The following is a 19,124-nucleotide window of genomic DNA, read 5'->3' on the forward strand; positions in this document are numbered from 1 at the left end:
CATCACCATGGACTATAGCAATTCAAGAAAGTAGCTCACCTCCATCTTCTCAAGGGGCAATTAGGGGTGGGCAATAAATGCTGGTCTAGCCAGTGACACCCACATCCTGTAAACCAAGAAAATAACAACGAACCAGAGAAAGAGATTCCTCAATCTTTCCCATCTCCAGTGACAGGGGAGCATAGTATATATCACAGTAGCCAAAGGGGAGGGAGAAAAGTTTTCAAAGAGGCTGTTTCGAATGAGGTCAATATCCAGGTAAAAAGCACAAATAAAACATAGGTCCTCTCTATCAGCTCATCCAAATTAAATGGATGACAAAGATTTTGTGATAGAATCCCTACAGTGCAGAAGGAGGCCATTCAGTCCATCAAGTCTGCACTGACAACAATCCCAACCAGGCTCGAGCCCTGCTTATCTACCCTGCTAATCCCTCTCACCTATCACGTCCCAGGACACTAAGGGTTAATTTAGCATGGCTAATCAACCGAACCTGCACATCTTTGTACTGTGGGAGGAAACCGGAGCACCCAGAGGAAACCCATGCAGACACGAGGAGAATTTGTGAACTCCACACAGACAGTGACCCAAGCCGAGAATCGAACCCAGCTCCCTGCAGATGTGAGACAGCAGTGCTAACCACTGCGCCCCCATGTTGCCCAGGCACGATGGCACATCGTTGCCTATTTTGGAAGTGGGGTTTTAACACTGTGTATTTTATTGGTGCAATCCTAAATGTCTGAATTGGTGTGGGGTGCCCTCTTTTATGAGTTATTTTGAGAAAAGAAGGGGTGACAAGAAGGTTTACATAGAAAGATCGGCGTTTATAAAGTGTCTCATAACCTCAGGTCGCTGCAACGTGATTCACAGAGAATGAAGTTCCTTTGACCTGTGGACACAATTTTCATACCGGAAATGTGGCAGGCAATTTGGGCACAGCAGGATCCCACAACCAACATTGTGGTAACAAATGCCCAGATAACCTGCAATTAGCTGGTCAGGGAAATTCATCTGTTTTTCTTTGAGTTGTGCTATTAGGTTTGATTGCCAGGCACCTGAAACGGTTGATAGTGACTCAATTTAATATTTTGGCTGAGAATGTGGCACTTCCTCAGTGAGGCACTGGGAGTGTCAGCCTGAACAACACATTCACATCCTGGAACTGCAGTTTCTGCAGTGGAACTTGAACTCACAACCTTTCTGCCAAGATGTAAGTTTGCAACAAAGTGAGCAAAGGATAATATCTCAGAGGCAGATTATTTTCTCCTTCTGTAGGCATCCCCATCCACCACCTGATTTTTAACACTGTAAAATGCTGGAAAGCTTGAAGTGTCTAAATCAAAGTTTCATTTAAGGGGAGGGGGAGAGTTGGCAATAATTATGTTACGTACTAGCAGAACTTACTTATCCCTTCAACAGTGCATAAATCTACCACTGCAGAACTTATACAGCTGAATTAATATTGAACATTAAATCATGGCACTGTCTCATGGCAGAACAAGTGTTGCGTGTCGGAATTCTCCAGTGGGGTTGGGTGGAAAATAAGGTGGAAGACGATGTTTTAGAAGTGGCAAAATAAAAATAAGAATATTAAGTGATAAAATGATCAGAAGATGAGGTCCTTTTCCTCCAGTTTTCTTCTCTGTCAGGAATGCTGCAACAACTTTACATTCCCACCTTCTCCCACCCGACCCCCAACCCTGTTAGGACCAACTGCTGTATTTCTACGCTCTGCAACTTTCTTCTGCCATTCACACATTCTGATCTCTTAGTGGATGCTCCTAACACCATTCCCAGCCTTTATCATTGCCATTTACTGTCCCTTTGTATTTTTGTCTGTGCCATTCCTTTCAATTCCTTTCATTCTTTTTGTCTATGCCATTCCTATCAATTGCTATCCTACCCCATCTTATAGTATGAATCTTATCCGATTTTCCTTCTTTACAGCTCTGATGAAGAGTCATCCTGACTCGAAACGTTGGCTCCATTCTCTTTCCACAGACCTGCTCCGATCTTCCAGCGTTTTCTGTTTTTGTTTCAGATTCCAGCATCTACAGAACTTTGCTTTTATTTTAAAGGCACATGTTGCCCAGTCGAGCACTCTGCCAGGCATCAGATGGGAGGATACCATGCCCACTGAGAGTCGCACCCTTGCTTTTATATCCAACCACCATCTCCCCCCCTCCCCCAATTGCTGGTGAACCCCAGCCCACCCTCACTCAGTTGTGACCTAGGCCCCTCGTTAATTTTAGGCGCCTGGCGAGCATTACCAGCAGCCGCCGTCGTTCCTGGTGGTACTGCTGGCAATGGAAGGCTGCCAGCCTTTCATTGGCTGGCCGCTCTCAGCAGCCAGGACTTCCATTGCTGGGGCCCTAAATCCAAGGGAAGGCCTGAACTTAGACGCTTACATGCCTGACAGGTATTTAACTCAGGCGGGCCTCCCCTACCAAAGTGATGTGGATCTCCCACTGTTTCTTCAACTTGTGAGCAGGACCCAAGCCAGGAATATTAAGTCCAGCCCCTTGATTTCAAACACTACCACAGTAGCTGGAATTTTTAAAAAAATTTCAATTAATAAATCTTATTAATTATGATCATGAAAGTAGCAGATAGTTGTGAAAGGCCATCTGGTTCACGAATCCCTTTCGAGGGATGACATCTGCCATCCTTACCTGGCTTGACCTACCTGTGACTCCAGGGTCATAGCAATCGGGTTGACTCTTCAATAGCCCAGCAAGCCATAAGTTGAATTGCACATCTACAGGAGAGCCACGGGTGTATCTACTACACATGAACTGCAACAGTTCAGAAAGGTACTAGTACTTTCTCAAGGCCAGTCAGGGAGGAACAATAAATCCCAATCTTGAGGCCCAAGATCAAACAAAATCATGGTCTTGATCATCCTCCTTAGTTTGGGGCTGGAATTTTAGTTCTATATTTTTTGTTTGAGTTGTCAGCTTTTCCAGATTTTGTAGCTTGGTGTGTCAGCGGAACTAGTGTAGCAATGTGCAGAAGTTCCAGTGCACTGCTCTATGTGGTGGTAACACGCCCGTCACAGCAATCTTACACAAGCTATTGATAGTGCTTGGAAAGTCAAACTCAATCCCAATGCAGATATATACCTATCGGAGTGAGGGAGCCCTGGTCAAAAATAGTCCACCACATCTTGGGGCAAGGGTGGCATATGAATATCCAACAAAAAGAAGCAAAGGAAATATATGGAAAGATATATCTTTATGTGTCATGACTTGTCTCTCAGGAACATTCCAAATTGCTTTGCATACAATGAATTACTTTGAAGTGCCGTGACATCCAAGTTACAAACAGACTCAAAGTGAGCGCTGCAATAAATCACTTTCCATGATGTTAATTGGGGCAGGGAATGTCCTAAGGACACAAGGAGAACTCCCTGTTCTCTTTAGAATAACACATCAAATCTTCAGCTTTCTCCTGGGCAAACAAGGCCTCAATCTGACCTGTTCTAAAGGTGGAAACGTCAGCCATGTGGACGTCCCAAAGTTCTGCCCTGGAGGGACAATGCAGATCATGTACTCTGGTGCTGAAATAAGACTTGAATGTACAACATTCTGGCTTGGACAATACAGAACACCTTAAAAAGATTGGCAAACTCACTTGCAAGAAATAATTAATGAGCATGTCTTTTATGCAAATTGTCTCTTTATTTATATAATCAGGCAAAAAAAAACCTCTGGAAATGAAAAACAGAAAGAGTGAGTGACAATTTTTTTTCCAAAATACACATCTTCAAAAGACTTTTAAACATGTTCATTTTCACGGCTTTACTCTTTTTCTAAAGCTGTACCTTTATGAAACTATTGTTTCCCTTCCCCCAGTGAAGCTGACACCTATAATGAGTAACGTATGTTTAACTGTACCATGCACCAATTCAATGACTCTGCGAGATGTAGCAGTCGTGCTCGCCTGAGGCTGTGCTGCCAAACTCTACGTAATGAACAATCGTAAAGGAGAAAAATTGCAGAGAGCGCAATGGTGATTTCCCAATGGGTGTGGTCAATGGTCATCATTCCTTGTTGCCACTGCAATCTTGGGAAATAGCAAGATTGTTCTCCAGAAAGGATATTAGCCAATCAAGCTTTTCCACTGTCTGAGATTCTGAGTTCCAGTCAACATTTTGACTGACTCCGGAGAAGTTTCCTTTCTTATAATTACTGACATTAGATTTGGCTGGGTGAGCCCTTACACTGCAATTGTCAAGTTAGCTTACAATCTTTAGGATGCATTCTGTGCGTTTTCAGCCGGGGACTCATTCAAAAATTGGAAGTGGAGAATCAGGAGAATTGAACTCCTCCAAATGTCTGATCCATGCTCCCAGTAAGCTCAGCTTTATGTTGGGAAGGTAACCTCAAACAGATATGTCTTCTTGCATTGAGTTCCATCCCTTTAGCACTGCTTTAGCTGTCACTGTCAAGTGCTTCCTAATCTATCCCTGATTGCAATGGCTTTGAAATTATCCCACATGACTTTGCTATATCGGCATTTAAACTTTTGTTTGAAACTTCTCGAAATTTTATTTCAAGAGGCCTTAATTCATTTGTGAGGTATCATGGTCCATTCAAGTGGACGTTCCCTGAAGGCCAAGTGTTTGGGCCAGACCCTATGGAGCATTGAGACAGGAAGCTGAGCCAATTGAATGTGAGGGCATGTATCCCAGGTTGGGAAGGATTGGGAGTTGGAGCCAGGAAAAGGAGTAGTTTACAGTCACACAGTAATGCTATCGAACCCTATTTGTATATATCATTATTTGTTGCTTTCACAATAAAACCTTTGTGTTCTGAAGCCTCATCAAGTTGCCTCGATTTATTACGATTTGGATGAAACATGGAAAGCACACAAGTCAAATAATAAAATAAGAAACGTGATTAAAAAAAATGTGTTAACAGATTGCAAGTGAATATCACACAGTGAAATTTCAAAGTCAAAGAAAGTTCGGGCTGGATTTTCATGGCAGAGCCAAGAATTGAGAGGTGACTTTGTTTCTGGATTGCTAACCTGCCCCCAATGGGAAGTGGAAACTTATTGGGACTTCGGTGGAGGCAAGTGGCCAGATGGATCCGGGACGGCTTTGTAGGCTAATTAATAGTCAAATTGTTTTGGTCACTTCTGACACTTCACGCTTGACACTCTCTGAGGAGCCAAGTTATCCAGCCCTTAGAGTCCAGGGAATACTCAACATTCACTTGTTTCCTTGGCTCAAAGTACCAGTGCGATTAGTCACAACTGTTCTTCTGATTTTCTTGCATAACTCCAAGTTATAAATGGACTCCAGATTTGGCACAGCTCATCAAGAAAAGAATGAAACCTTCCTTATAATTGAGCAACCAGTTAGATGTCAAGTGATTGCTCTTTCCCCAGTTCCCATTAGTTAAATAGCTGATGTCTCAAAGATTGCAGCATCTTCCTTTGACCTCTTGACCCTCCCAATCCCCAGTGGTCAAGGCTGAGCTATAGTCAGAGAATTGCCACAGTAACCAGAGCAAGAAATAAGGTCCTACCAATACAATATCCCAGAGAATCAGACCCTAGTATTCATTTTTTATTTTTTACAAGGCATTTTTCTCGAATATTTTTGTCCTTTGTTTTGCTTCTTTTTGGACCTCCCAATGTCCCCAAGAGATACGGGTAAGCCTTTTCCAAATTCATCCTGTACCACCAGACAATCCACATTGTCTTTCAATCTTTGTATTTCCAGTAGCCTAAAATTAATTATTTTAACCTAAATCCAAAACTAATGCTCCAGTGTATTTATAGGTTGAATACCTAAATCTTATTACCAATTCATTATTGCTGTGACGTACATATTGCATCTTTATTTCTGTAACAAAGTACCTACATTGCTCTAATTTCCATGGTAAGAAGTCTCACAACACCAGGTTAAAGTTCAACAGGTTTATTTGGAATCACGAGCTTTCGAAGCACTGTCCCTTCCTTAAGTGAGTGAATTCCCGTGTGTCTTCGTGACTCACCTGAAGAAGGAGCAATGCTCCAAAAGCTTGTGATTCCAAATAAACCTGTTGGATTTTAACCCGGTGTTGTGAGATTTCTTACTGTGCCCACCGCAATGCCGGCATCTCCACATCATGGCTAATATCAGTTGGCTGTGTTCACTGAGGAGAGAAAATGCAGACAGAAAGCTATGTATTCATAGAGCAAATTCCAGACATCTCAGTCAATGGAATTCTGTACTTTTCAAGTGTAGGTACTGTTATAATGTAGGAAACGCAGCAGATAATTTTCTTGCAGCAAACGTCCGCGTGGGCAATTTCGCTAATGATCAGATTTTTATAATGGTACCGATTGAGTGATAAATGTCAGGCCTGGACATCAGGGCAAGCTCCCAATCTTGTCTTCGAATAGCGTCAAGGAATCCTTCACATGTACTTGAGAGGATAAAGAAGGCCTGGGTTTTATATCTCATCTGAAAGGTGGCATCTTCAGCAGTAAGATGTAAGATGTAAGCATAAAGATGTAAATAAGGTTGAAAGAGTGCAGAGAAGGTTCATGAGGATGTTGCCGGGACTTGAGAAGCTGAGTTACAGAGAGAGATTGAATAGGTTAGGACTTTATTCCCTGGAGTGTAGAAGAATGAGGGGAGATTTGATAGAGGTGTATAAGATTTTGATGGGTCTAGATAGAGTGAATGCAAGCAGGCTTTTTCCACTGAGGCCAGGGGAGAAAAAAAACCAGAGGGCATGGGTTAAGGGTGAAAGGAGAAAAGTTTAAAGGGAATATTAGTTGGGGGGGGCTTCTTCATGCAGAGAGTGGTGGGAGTGTGAAATGAGCTGCTGGATAAAGTGGTAAATGCGGGGTTGCTTTTAACATTTAAGAAAAACTTGGATGGGTTCATGGATGAGAGGAGTGTGGAGGGATATGGTCCAAGTGCAGGTCAGTGGGACTAGGCAAAAAATGGTTCGGCACAGACAAGAAGGGCCAAAAGGCCTGTTTCTGAGCTGTAATTTTCTATGGTTCTATGGTTCAGTGCAACACTCCATCAGTACTACACTGGAAGTGTCACTATGCAACAATGTCAAATGAATCTGGAAATAGTATTGTAACAGGCTGTGTTCATGTCAGCCAGCACAGACACAAGATCAGTTTCAGCTGTGTCATTGCTCCCAAAGACCTTTTCATTCAGTAGATGGCCAAGTGGATCAGACCAGGAATCATTGTTGAGGTATTGGTCAAACTCATTCCGATCCACGTCAGCCAACAGTTCAGCGTAGCACAAATTGTCCAGGGATTCCAAGTCATTCGTTGGTGGTGGAGCTTGACGTAACTGACCACAGCAGTGGGCTAAAGTTCCAAGCAATGGAGAGGATCCCACTGCCATGCTGTGGGAACACAGTGTTGCATCATGGGAGGTGGGCAATATGTTTGTCTGGTGGGATTGGCAATACAGACTCCAGTTTGGTTGAGGATGGCTAAAAAGTGAGTGAGAAGTGGACCAGTCCATCTCTGTCAACCCATTCCAATTTTCTGTAATGTGCGGGTGAGTGAAGTGCCCACTGGTAACTGGAGTTTGTTTCCCAAAGGGGAACATATCATGCTTGCTGGATGGTGGGTTTATTTCTGGGGTAAGATTTAGGGAAGTGTTATGGTCCATTGCCTGTGTGCTGTTGGGGTGTTCCTTATCTTGATGGCCTCCTAATTCCTGTTGGTCAGTGCTATCTCTGTGAACAGAAATGCCATTCCTGTAGGGGCCACGAGTTTGGCTTTTACGCCGTGGCCTGTACTTGTAGTTGGGATACTCCAGCATGTGCTCCACCCGCAGCCTCTCTGCTTCCAGAATGTATGGCCGCTTCTGCACCACAGTAAGTGATTTCCAACATCGGCCTGGAAAATGAAAGGAGGAGACACCTTGAGATTGAATGGAAACGGTGTAAGAATTGCACTTTCAGAAATTATGAACCCATATGTTAAAGAATTTAATAACACAGCATCACAGAACCTTGAAGAACATAATGGCTATTCAGTCCATTGAATCTTAATGTTATTTAATTATTCCCAGTCTACTGTTCTTTCTGTATATTCCTACAATTTCTTGTTTTCCAAGTCAGTGGCGTGGAAGAATAGTTTGAGGTAATGGTGTCCCCATGTGTCTGCTGCCCTTGTCCTTCTCGATGGTAGTGGTCATGGATTTGGAAGGTGCTGAGTAAGGAGCCTTGGTGAATTGCTGCAGTGCATCTTGTACACGTACAGACTCCTGCTCCTGTGCATCGGTGGTGGAGGGAGTGAGTGTTTGTCAATTAAGTGGGCTGCTTTGTCCTGGATCGTGTTGAGCTTCTTGAGCGTTGTTGGAACTGCACAAGATATGGCCTGATTTGGGAAATCTTAATCTTAAACCTTTATACAATATTATTGAAAATTCAAACATAAGATGCTTTATGGATAACTGACTTATATAGGAACAGAAGTAGACCATTTAATCCCTCAAGCCTATTAACATTCTGTGAGACAGAGGCTGACCTGTCTTTGATCTATATCACCTGATATTGTGACTAAAGTAGGGATTTACATTCAGATAATTTTATTAATCTTTTGTGCGGGTTTGGCCAAATACGGCTGGACTTTGTTGGAATGACTTCATCCCAAGGCATCTATTCCTTCATTGATGAATAAATTGCAAACTGATTAACTTCTAAGATTCCATTTTACACAATGGTGCTGCCCACAAAACCAGAAGCTTCCATTGTGGGATGTATAGATGCTTGCCAGGGGATTACTGCGTCTTTGTTGAATCAGCTAGTTTATTAGTCACTACTGCAGATGCTTACTCTGATTCCTGCCTCATATAATTCCAGGTCTCTACATTAACTCAGTTTGATTTTGCAACCTAATTTGTTTAAAGAAATAATTCCTTCTGTGATTTGTTTTGCAAGATTCAGAGAAATACATAGAATTTACAGCCGAGAAACAGGCCTTTTGATCCATGGTGCACCCACACATACCTCCTCCCAACTTACTTCATTCATACTATCAACATGTTCTTCTATTCCTTTCTCTTTCATGTATATATCTAGCTTTCCCCTAAATGTATCCAAGGAATCTGGGCGTGCAGGTCCACGGTTCCTAAAAGTGGCAACACCAGTGGCCAAGGTGATTAAAAAGGCAGATGGCATTCTTGCCTTCATCGGCTAGGGCATTGAGTATAAGAGTTGGAAAATTTTGTTGCAGGTATGTCGAGCCTTGGTTAGGTCGCATATGGAGTATTGTGTGCAGTTCTGGTCAGCACACTACCAGAAGGATATGGGAGCTTTGGAGAGTGCAAAGAAAGTTCACCTGCCGGTTGCAGGCTCTCTTTCCCTCAACAGAATTAGGACGACTTGATTGTACTGCCCTTCAAAGTCTTGGTGCTGTTATACAGCATAGGTCTTGGATTTTGACTTGCTGACGAAACAGGAAAAGGAAGGCTGCTGCTGTAAACTGTCCACCACCAGAGGAAGTACAGGGTACAGAGAGAGACAGGGATTTGGGGAAGAACAATACAGGTTATTCAGTCTTCATGTAATTAAGAAGGCATATGACATGCCGGGACATTGAGTACAAGAGTTCGGAAATCAAGTCGCAGCTATATAAAACCTTGGTTAGACTCCATTTGGGGTGTTGCATGCAGTTATTGTCATCACGCTACAAGAAGGATGTGGAAGCTTTGGAGAGAGTGGAAAGAAGGTTTACCAGGATATTGCCCGGTTTTGAGGATGTTGATTATGAGGAGAGGTTGATCAAACTAGGATGGCTTTCATTGGAAAGTGGAGGCTGAGGGGAGACTTGATAGAGGTCTACAACATTATGAAAGGCATAGGCAAGTGGATAGTCAGAGGCTTTTTCCAAGGCTGGAAGTGTCAGTTACAAGGGGCACAAGTTCAAAGTGAGAGGGGTAAAGTTTAAGGGAGATGTGCGAGGGATGTTTTTCACGCAGAGAGCAGTGGGTGCCTGGAACACGGTGCCAGAGGAGGCAGTGGAAGCTGGCACATTAGCAAGATTTAAGAGGCATCTGGATGGGTGCATGAATAGGGAGGAAATAGAGGGATATGGACTGAGTAAGGGCAGAAGGTTTGTTTCAGTTTAGTTAGGGCATCATGATCACCACATGCATGGGGCGGGGGGTGGGGGTGGTCGAACGGCCTGTTCCTGAACAGTACTTTTCTTTGTTCTTTGTTATTCACCTACTGTACATGAAGACCCAAAACTGTAACTATCTCTGGATAAAGATGTTTCTCTTGAGTTTCCTGATAGATTTATTAGAGTTTATGTTATATTTATGTCCCTGAGTCTTTTTCTCCCAAACAAATGAAAATGTTGTTTAAAAAGAATCTTCACTGCTTCTATCCAATAAAAACTTTCCATAATCTTTAAAACTTTTATGAGGTCATTCTCTAGCCTTCTCTTTTTTTACATAACACATCTCAGCAATAATAAAATTATATTTATACAGAGCCTGTAATGCAATCGCGAAAGTCTTCGCAGAAGTATTCTCAAACAAACTATGACACTGAGTCAGCGTTGATATCCTTTCTTGAGTTAGCCAAAGAGTCAGCTCTTTTTCCTGTGTTCTGCATCAAGGGACAGATGGCAGCACAGTGGCACAATGGTTAGCATTGCTGCCTCACAGCGCCAGGGATCTGGATTCGATTCCCAGCTTTGTGACTGTGCGGAGTCTGCACGTTCTGCCTGTGTCTGTGTGGGTTTTCTCTGGATGCTCTGGTTTCCTCCCACAGTTCGTAAAACATGCTGGTTAAGTGCATTGGCCATGCTAAATTCTCCCTCAGAATACCCAAACAGGTACCAGAGTGTGGCAACTAGAGGATTTTCACAGTAACTTTATTGCAGTGTTAATGTAAGCTTACTTGTGACACTAATAAATGAGTAAAATAAAATAGATTGTACTCTGGATCTGAGATAATAGAACTTGCAAATCCATTTTGTTAGTGTGAACAGGGGCTGAGACATAACATGACCACAGTTTGTTTGACACTTATAGCCAGGGAGAAGAAGTTGCAGCCATGGGAGAGATGGCTGATATGGGGGAGATAGCTGGTATATCTTTGTAGCTGATTTTCCGTGTGGTTGACTACTGCAGCATCATCAGCAAAGGGGCTGTAATAGTCACTGAGCAGGACACAATGTGTCTTTGTCACCACTTTCAGTCTTGATAGATTTGCTGGCATGTAAACCGCATTGTGCTTCTGAGCACACTCGGTCTGCAAGTAGATGGAACCATGACTCTAGGCAAGTCTTTCCTCATGATGCTGAGGAGTGAGCTGCTCTTGTAGATGTTGCCTTTGCTTCTGAATAGTGTCATCATTTTTGCATCACACATCTCCACTGGGATGCAGATCACATTCCAGCAGAGAAGGAGAAGGCCTTAAAGGTGCGGAAATAAATGGGATTCTCTGGGCTTGAGCAATTCAGTTGATTCAATCCTTGTTGGGTATCTTTTTGTTTGTTAAACCTTCTGACCTTCTCAAGCGAGGGTCCCTCATCTCACTCATCCATGGCAGGGAGCTGCATGAAAACATCAAGTGTGGACTGGGAAATATCTATCTCACCGGAGTACTGCACATAGCTGTGTTCAGCCCAATGGGACATCTGTTACTTCCAACAATGGGTATTTTACCATCTGGAAACTTCAGGGGCACAAGTTTGGTGATGGCAGAGCCAAGTGCTCTCTCAAACTCCTCACACAAAGGTCACAGATTTCCATTGCCACTGGCAGATTGGATTTCCTAGCATAATTTGATCCAGGCCAGGATTTTCTGGTTCTTATTGTGGGTGGGATGGAAAATTTGATGGATCAGCCAAAGGTCTGTTGACTTTAGGCAGGGAATTTCTGGTTATGTAGAAGGGGAGACTGGCAAATCCCAGCCCCAGCATTTATTTGCACAGTATGTCCCTATCTTTAGCCTGGCTGTCTTGGCTAATTTCAGCCCATGGAGTGTTTCAGCTGTCGAGTTTATTTTGTGCATCATGTAGGCTTTGTTTTTTGAGTCAAGGACAGGCGTCACCTCAGCTGAATAAGTCTCAAAAGAGTCCTGACTGCACGATTCACCTGCTTCTTCATAGATGATTGAACTCAGTGATTTCCAAGTACCAGTATTGGCACTTCCTGCTAACTGGTAACATTAAACCACATGAGGAAATGTTAGGTCAGAAAAGCAAAGCCAAGGAGGTAGGTTTTAAGGAGTGGCTTAAAGGCAAAAAGTGAGGTAGAGAGGTGGATAGATGTAGGGAAGGGTATTCCAGAGCTTTAGAAGAGATATATTTACACTAGACAGGGTATAGAGGAGATTCACCAGGCTATTGCCTAGGATGGAGTGTTTCAGCTTGTTATTCATTTATGGGACATAAACATCAATGGCTGGGCCAGAATTTATTGCCCATGGCTAGTTGTCCTTCGGAAGGCAGTTGAGAGTCAACCACATTGCTGTGGCTCTGGAGTCACATGTTGGTCAGACCAGGTAAGGATGGCAGATTTCCTTCCCTAAAGGCTGGCCAGACTATGGTTGTTTTTCTTGGAACACAGAAGGCTGAGGAGGGACTGCATTAACGTGTTCAAAATTACTAGGGATATAAATAGGATGGCTAGGACAAAACCTTTCCTCTTAAAAGAGGGGAAGAGATTTAGTGGGGATTTAAGGAAAAACATTTTCACCCAAAATGTGTTGAGAATCTGGAACTCACTGCCTGAAAGTATGGTAGAGATGGGAATCTTCACAATGTTTAAGAAGCATTTAGATGAGCACTTGAAACGCCATAGCATACAAGACTACAGATCAAGTGCTGGAAATTGTGATTAGAAAAGATAGGTGCTTGATGGTGACACATACATGATGGGCTGAATGGCCTCTTTCCATACTGTAAGACTCTATGGCAGGATTTTCTAGCTGTGCTCATCCCAAAATCGAACAATCCCTCTGCGGACAATGAACCTTTGCTTGCCAACTGGGATTCCTGTGGTGGGCAGGATGGGAAAATTCCACCTTATAACTGCCCTATGTTGGGGCCCAGTCAACTGAAGGCATTGCCGCCAGTGATGGAACAATTAAAATCAAGATGCACAGGGGGCCAGAATTAAAAGAATACAACTTTCTCAGACTGATGTGGGGCTGGAGGAGGTTGCAGAGGTAGAAGGGGGAAAGGCCATTGAAAGCTTGGGTGATATTAAAATCAAGGTGTTGATTGACTGAGAGCCAATAAGGTCAGTGAGCATTGGGCTGATAGGGAAATGGGACCTAGTGCAAATTGAGACCTGGGAGTCACAGTTTTAGATGACCCCATAGAGAGTAGACTGTGGGAGACCAGCCTGGAGTGGTTAAACCAGGAGGTAACAAAGGCACGAATGAGGTTTCCAGCTGTAAGTGAGGTGAGGGAGAAATGAAGACTTGTGATGTTACAGAGGTAGAAATAGGCAGTCTTAATGATGGCTCAAAATTGAAGCTCATCTCAGGATCACAAGTGGCACCAAGGTTGTGAACAGACAGCTAGAGGATATCATAGCCACAATTATCCTATCTCACCCCATCAGCACCCCTGGATTCTTGTCCAGTGGACTCATTACAAGAGCTGACTATCTGGCCAAAATTCACCAGCTAAGAATGAGGGATGAAGCTTCAAGGGCTGGATTTTACGTTCCCTTGTGAGTGGGTCTGCTTGTATCGTCCATCATCTTCCTACCTATCCACTCCTGACCTGTATGATTCTGGGATTCTGAAGCCATGTGTACACTGCAAAGGCTATACAAGTTCCAATCCCTTAACTCAACAGAGGTTAAGAATCATACCAGGAATCTCCTTGTTTTGTAGGGTTAAGCCACGCACTGACTAATAAAACATTAATGCGCTAAAACAGTAGGTAGGCAGCATGAGTAAAGCTATGTCAGTGGAAGACTTGGCTTTGTCTGTTTAGCTTACCAAGCAACACTACTCAAACATTCTCTAACCCTAAAATCTTCACCGACTTTTAAGAGATGTCAGCTATGGCTCAGTTGGAAGTAGCATCAGGCTGTCAAAGATGCCATCTTTTAGATAACTGAAGTCCCCTCTGTCCTTTTGAGTGGATGTAAAAGATTCCTTGGCACTAATTCTGAAAGACAGCAGGAGAGTTTTCCCTTCTGTCCTGGTCAATATTTATTTCCCAAAAAAATCATTAAAACAGATTGGGTGAGATTTTATGGCCTCACTAGTCCCAAAACTGTAAATTCCTGCTTGAGGTCAGTGGACCTTTCCATGATCTGCCCTCATCCGCTCTGCTTCCCGTGTTGGGTAGGAGGGTAAAATTCCAGTTATTATCCGGTCAGCTTCATTACTGTTTGTTGGACCTTGCAAATTGCAAATTGGCTTTTGCTTTTCTTACATTTCACCAGTGATTGCATTTCAAAAAAATATTTATTTACTGGCTGAAAAGCACTTTGAGACATCCTTGAGAAAGGTGCTATAGAAATGCAAGTTTCTTATTCTTTAGACATCAATGTTTGCATGATGACCAACTTTATGTACATGAGCATGCATTGATTTTTGCGAGCCAAGAAGCATATGTCTTCACACATGTAAAAACAGACACATAGGTGTACACCTAATTATTTTGCATACTTACATGCAAAGTACATGTTTTGATACACGTTTGTACACACAGTCGGTTAATGTGTTGTAGCACACCACAGGGGGAAAGAAAAAGTTTTGCTTGTCTTTAAATGTACACATTAAAGAAATAACACAGCCAGTGTTCTACAATCTATAGATTTCAGGGACTGACATCAAGATGTGGCTATTTCCTTTGAGAGAGAATTAAATACATAGAACACAGAACATGGGGGCTATTCCCTGCTCTGCCAATCCTTACCCAACAGCTTGCTGAGCTCTGTGTTCTGAAGGTTGGGGTTCTGCAAAGACAGCCTCTTCCTCTCATCTTTCGCCCACACCATGAAGGCGTTCATGGGTCGGGGAATCCGGCTGATGGTGATGTGGGTCCCACAATCCCTCGGCTGGTGAATGGGCTCCGAGGCTTTCAGGAAGAAAGCACCGGCATCGACATAGCTTGTACTGGCAGCCCTCATCTTCATTGGCAGCTGGCAGGAGCAACCTTACTTTCACCCCTCATCCAAAAAGTCGAATCTTCTGTGGGAGCAGGTAGGCTTGGGTGTTTATATCAGGTTTATTTCAGGTGCTGAAGATAGGCTCCTCCTACCATGATGACGATATAATCACCAATCCAATCCACTCATTGGATTCAAGGCAAATATAAATAAAATCTTTAAGAAACTATATGGGTGGTTCTTTTCTAGGTGGCCCCTTGTATCATCCTTTGCATTAATGTTACACAGCACTTGAACTGAGTCACGGTCAACTGACTCTTCAATCCCTAGTGTCTTCCATGTATTCTTTAGAATAGTTTCCATTAAGTGAGTAATGTGAATGTAAAGTGCACTGGAGGTAGAGCAGTGAAATGTAGATGATCATACAAATTTGCATGTCAAATTAGAACACTTTTCTCATGGCCCTGTGCCCACAAGCATCTAAAAAGTTTAGCCCATTAGGAAAACATGTGCTTTTCCATTCAATTGAGGAACTGCTTGTATAATAAGGCATTTACAAACTCTTCATCACCTATTCAAAAACAAATCTAAAAAATAATTCAAAATTTTAAAAAGGGATGGAGATTGCTTTGCCGTCCCGTGATCCAGGTACCTGATAGACTGGGATTTCAAACATGTTGATCAATGTGAAAGTGGAATAATTACAGCTTAATATGTAAGAGACAAACCTCTCGAAATATGAGAACACAAGAACTGAGAAAATAAATTATAGATGCAGAGTATGCAAATTCCTTTTCAGAAGAAGCTGAAAGTCCATGTTTGCAGACAGCATTAAGTTCTGTGGCACAGCAGTCATATAGTTGGGAGCAGTATGCTACAAAGAATTGTTCTTCTAAGAATTGAGTGAGCAAAACTGGCAGGTGGAACTCTGGGAACTTGTGAGGTTATCCCTTTTGATCTAAGATCGGTCAGAGTGTGAATATGCTCTTAACATTTCTGATGTAGCAGATGATCTAGTGGTATTATCACTAGGCTACTAATGCAGAAACTCACTCATGTTCTAGGGACCCAGGTTCAGATCCTTCCACAGCAGATGGTGGAATTTGAATTCAATAAAAAATATTTGGAATTAAGAATCTGCTGATGACCGTGAAATAAATCATTGTCAATTGTCGGTAAAACCCATCTGGTTCAGTGATGTCCTTTAGGGAAGGAAATATGCCATCCTTACCTAGTCTGGCCTATATATGATGCCAAAGCCACAGCAATGTGGTTGACTCTCAACTGCCCTTGGGCAACTAGGGATGGGTAATAAATGCTGGCCGGCCAATAATGCCCATGTCCATGTATAAATAAAAAGTATCTTCACTATTTTATTCACCTTCATCAAGGATTGTCACATTATAGAAACAAATGAGAAAATGGACACTGACCCAGAAAGGATTAAAGGTAGTTTCTGAGAAGCCTTTAAAAGTTGCAATGAGATAGAAAACAGAGCAATTTGGGAAAATAGGGACAGCTGTATATATTCAGTCCGTGAAGCTTGTTGTGCTGTTCAATTTGATTATGGTTGAATTGTATCTCAGTTTGTGTCACACCACCTTTGTAGCCCTTAATTAGGCTGCACTCCCTTTTTAGTTGTTTGGAAAACTTTTGTTATAGTTTTGTTTTCACTTCAATCCCACATTCCTGATCTTTGGGCACCTGATGCAGTGACAGGGGGGCTGTGGGGAAGGAAGAGGATTTTGTTGTGAATCTGCTCCTGGGCCTGGCCAAACATATCATCAACAGAGGTTCAGGCAGCAGGCCTGACTGTCTGCACCTCCTGGCTGTGTGTTCCTGGAAAGGGAGTACGCGGTGACCGCAGGCACCATCAAGGCCTTCCGTGTCGGTTGGGCGCTGCAGGGACTGGCATGCCCTTTCAACCATTTTAATCACGTTTTGGGTTGATGTGTTCAATTTCATTTGTACTTTGTTTTTGTTTAAGGCAGCTCCCCTTTAAGGGGCTGTCCCCTTTTACTTTATCCCTCAGTTTATTTGATTTAGTTTTTCAACAAAAGAGTTGATAACCCTTAGTAACCTTTCCTAACAAATATCTGTCAATCGTAGTTTTGAAGTTTTCAATTTGGCTTGCGTCAAACAATTCAGTTGGAGAGAGAGTTCCAAATTTAAGCATCTTTTATGTGAAGAAGTACATCTTAATATCACCCCTTGACAACCAGCGCTGATTTTAAGATTATGTACCCTATTTCTGGAGAGGCACCAGAGGAAATAGTTTCTCTCTCTCTACCCTCTCAAATCCTTTAATCGTCACAAACATCTCAATTAGATCACTTCTTAGTCATCTACGCTAAGAAAAAACAAGCCCAGTTCACAACTTGCCTCATAACTTGCCTCTTCCCGCTCAAAAAAGACAGTAGGACTAGGGGGCACAGCCTCAAGATAAAGGGGAGGCGGTTTAGAACGGAGTTGAGGAGGAACTTCTTCACTCAAAGGGTGGTGAATCTCTGGAATTCTCTGCCCGTTGAAGTGGTGGAGGCTGCCTCGCTAAATATTTTTAAGAAGCGGGTTGATGGGTTCTTGATAAGAGAGGGGATTAAGGGTTATGGGGAGAGGGCGGGAAAGTGGAACTGAGCCACAACAGATCAGCCATGATCTTATTGAATGGCGGGGCAGGCTTGAAGGGCTAGATGGCCTACCCCTGCTCCTATTTCTTATGTTCTTATGTTCTTATAAAATTTGACTCTTTTTGTTTTGGTGTCGTTCTGGGGAATCTATATTGTTATCGCTCCAAGGCCATTATATACATCCTGTGCAATGCCAGGAGCTGTAGCAATATTATTGAAGTGGTCTAACCAGACATATAACAGTAGCATCAACTCCACCCGATTCGATTCCAGTATTTTGAAATAAAGGCTGACACTCCATTAGCCTCTTTGATAACTTGCTGATTTGTTTACCCTGATTTCTGTACACGGACCCTTAATTCTTTCTGCTGCTCCATAACTGCTAGCTTCTCACCATTTAGAAAACTGTCTAAGGCATCTTTTTGACTCCTCATACACTTTGAACTCCATCATCATCAGATTTCCCACTCAATATAGCTATCAATCAACACATTTGACTGTACCACCTAACTTAGTGCTGTGTGTAAACCTATATAAATATATATTTATTATATGGTCCTTCATATAAAGCATTGGTAAATGTAATGAATAGCTTGACATTATTCAGCCAAATCTGGCAATTGTTAACTTGATTGATTGAGCACTAGATAGCCTTCAAGCACTGGAGAAGATGCAAAAAGAACTACACAGAGGACCCTAAGACTGAGAGTTATAACTATCAGGAAAGTTTGAAAACACAAAGGCTTTTTCCTCCAGGAAAGAGTTTAGTTTATTTTATTAGTCTTGCAAGTAGGCTTACATTAACACTGCAATGAAGTGACTGTGAAAATCCCCCAGTCGCCACACCCCAGCACCTGTCCAGGTACACTGACGGGGAATTTAGCATGGCCAATGCACCTAACCAGAACGTCTTTCAGACTGTGGGAGGAAACTGGAACACCCAGAGGAAACCCACGCAGACACAGAGAGAATGTGCAGACTCCACAGTGACAGTGACACAAGCCGGGAATTGAACCCGGGTCCCTAGTGCTGTGGGGCAGCAATGCTAACTGCTGTGCCACTGAGAAGACTGAATAGTAAGTTAATGGAACTCAGTAAAATCATGGATATAAGCAAATTGCTGTGGATGCTGGAAACCAAAAGCCAAAACACTGGAAAATCTCAGCAGGTCTGGCAGCATTTGTGAGGAGAGAAAAGAGCTGACGTTTCGAGTCCAGATGACCATTTGTCAAGCTTTGACAAAAGGGTTATCTGGACTCGAAACGTCAGCTCTTTTCTCTCCTTACAGGTGCTGCCAGACCTGCTGAGATTTTCCAGCATTTTCTCTTTTGGTTTCAGTAAAATCATGATATGATTTGATAGGATGAATGGGCTCAATAGAAAATATTGGGCCCGATTCTCCCATCCCGACATGCATTTTTTTGGCA

General features: G+C 42.8%; 1 protein-coding gene across 1 annotated transcript; it reads right to left on the reverse strand.

Annotated features, from left to right (window-relative positions):
- Positions 1-6,748: 6,748 nt before the first annotated feature.
- LOC145357763 (transcription factor Sox-7-like) lies at positions 6,749-15,136 on the reverse strand. Its single transcript, XM_080211231.1, has 2 exons — positions 14,878-15,136; positions 6,749-7,872 (listed from the first exon to the last, which is right to left on the reverse strand). The coding sequence occupies exons 1-2, from the start codon at positions 15,095-15,097 to the stop codon at positions 7,067-7,069; spliced, it is 1,026 nt and encodes a 341-aa protein (XP_080067357.1). The 5' UTR covers positions 15,098-15,136; the 3' UTR covers positions 6,749-7,066.
- Positions 15,137-19,124: the final 3,988 nt, after the last annotated feature.

Source organism: Carcharhinus amblyrhynchos, chromosome 24, assembly GCF_965287045.1.
Source record: "Carcharhinus amblyrhynchos chromosome 24, sCarAmb.v2.hapA, whole genome shotgun sequence".
Lineage (NCBI taxonomy): Eukaryota > Metazoa > Chordata > Chondrichthyes > Carcharhiniformes > Carcharhinidae > Carcharhinus > Carcharhinus amblyrhynchos.

Excerpts from the sequence above, each read along its gene's own strand:
- LOC145357763 (XM_080211231.1), bottom strand. The coding sequence starts at position 15,097 with ATGAAGATGAGGGCTGCCAGTACAAGCTATGTCGATGCCGGTGCTTTC. Across the intron at positions 7,873-14,877 it reads AGAGCTCAGCAAGCTGTTGG|GCCGATGTTGGAAATCACTT; the intron begins GTAAGGATTGGC and ends TTCATTTTCCAG.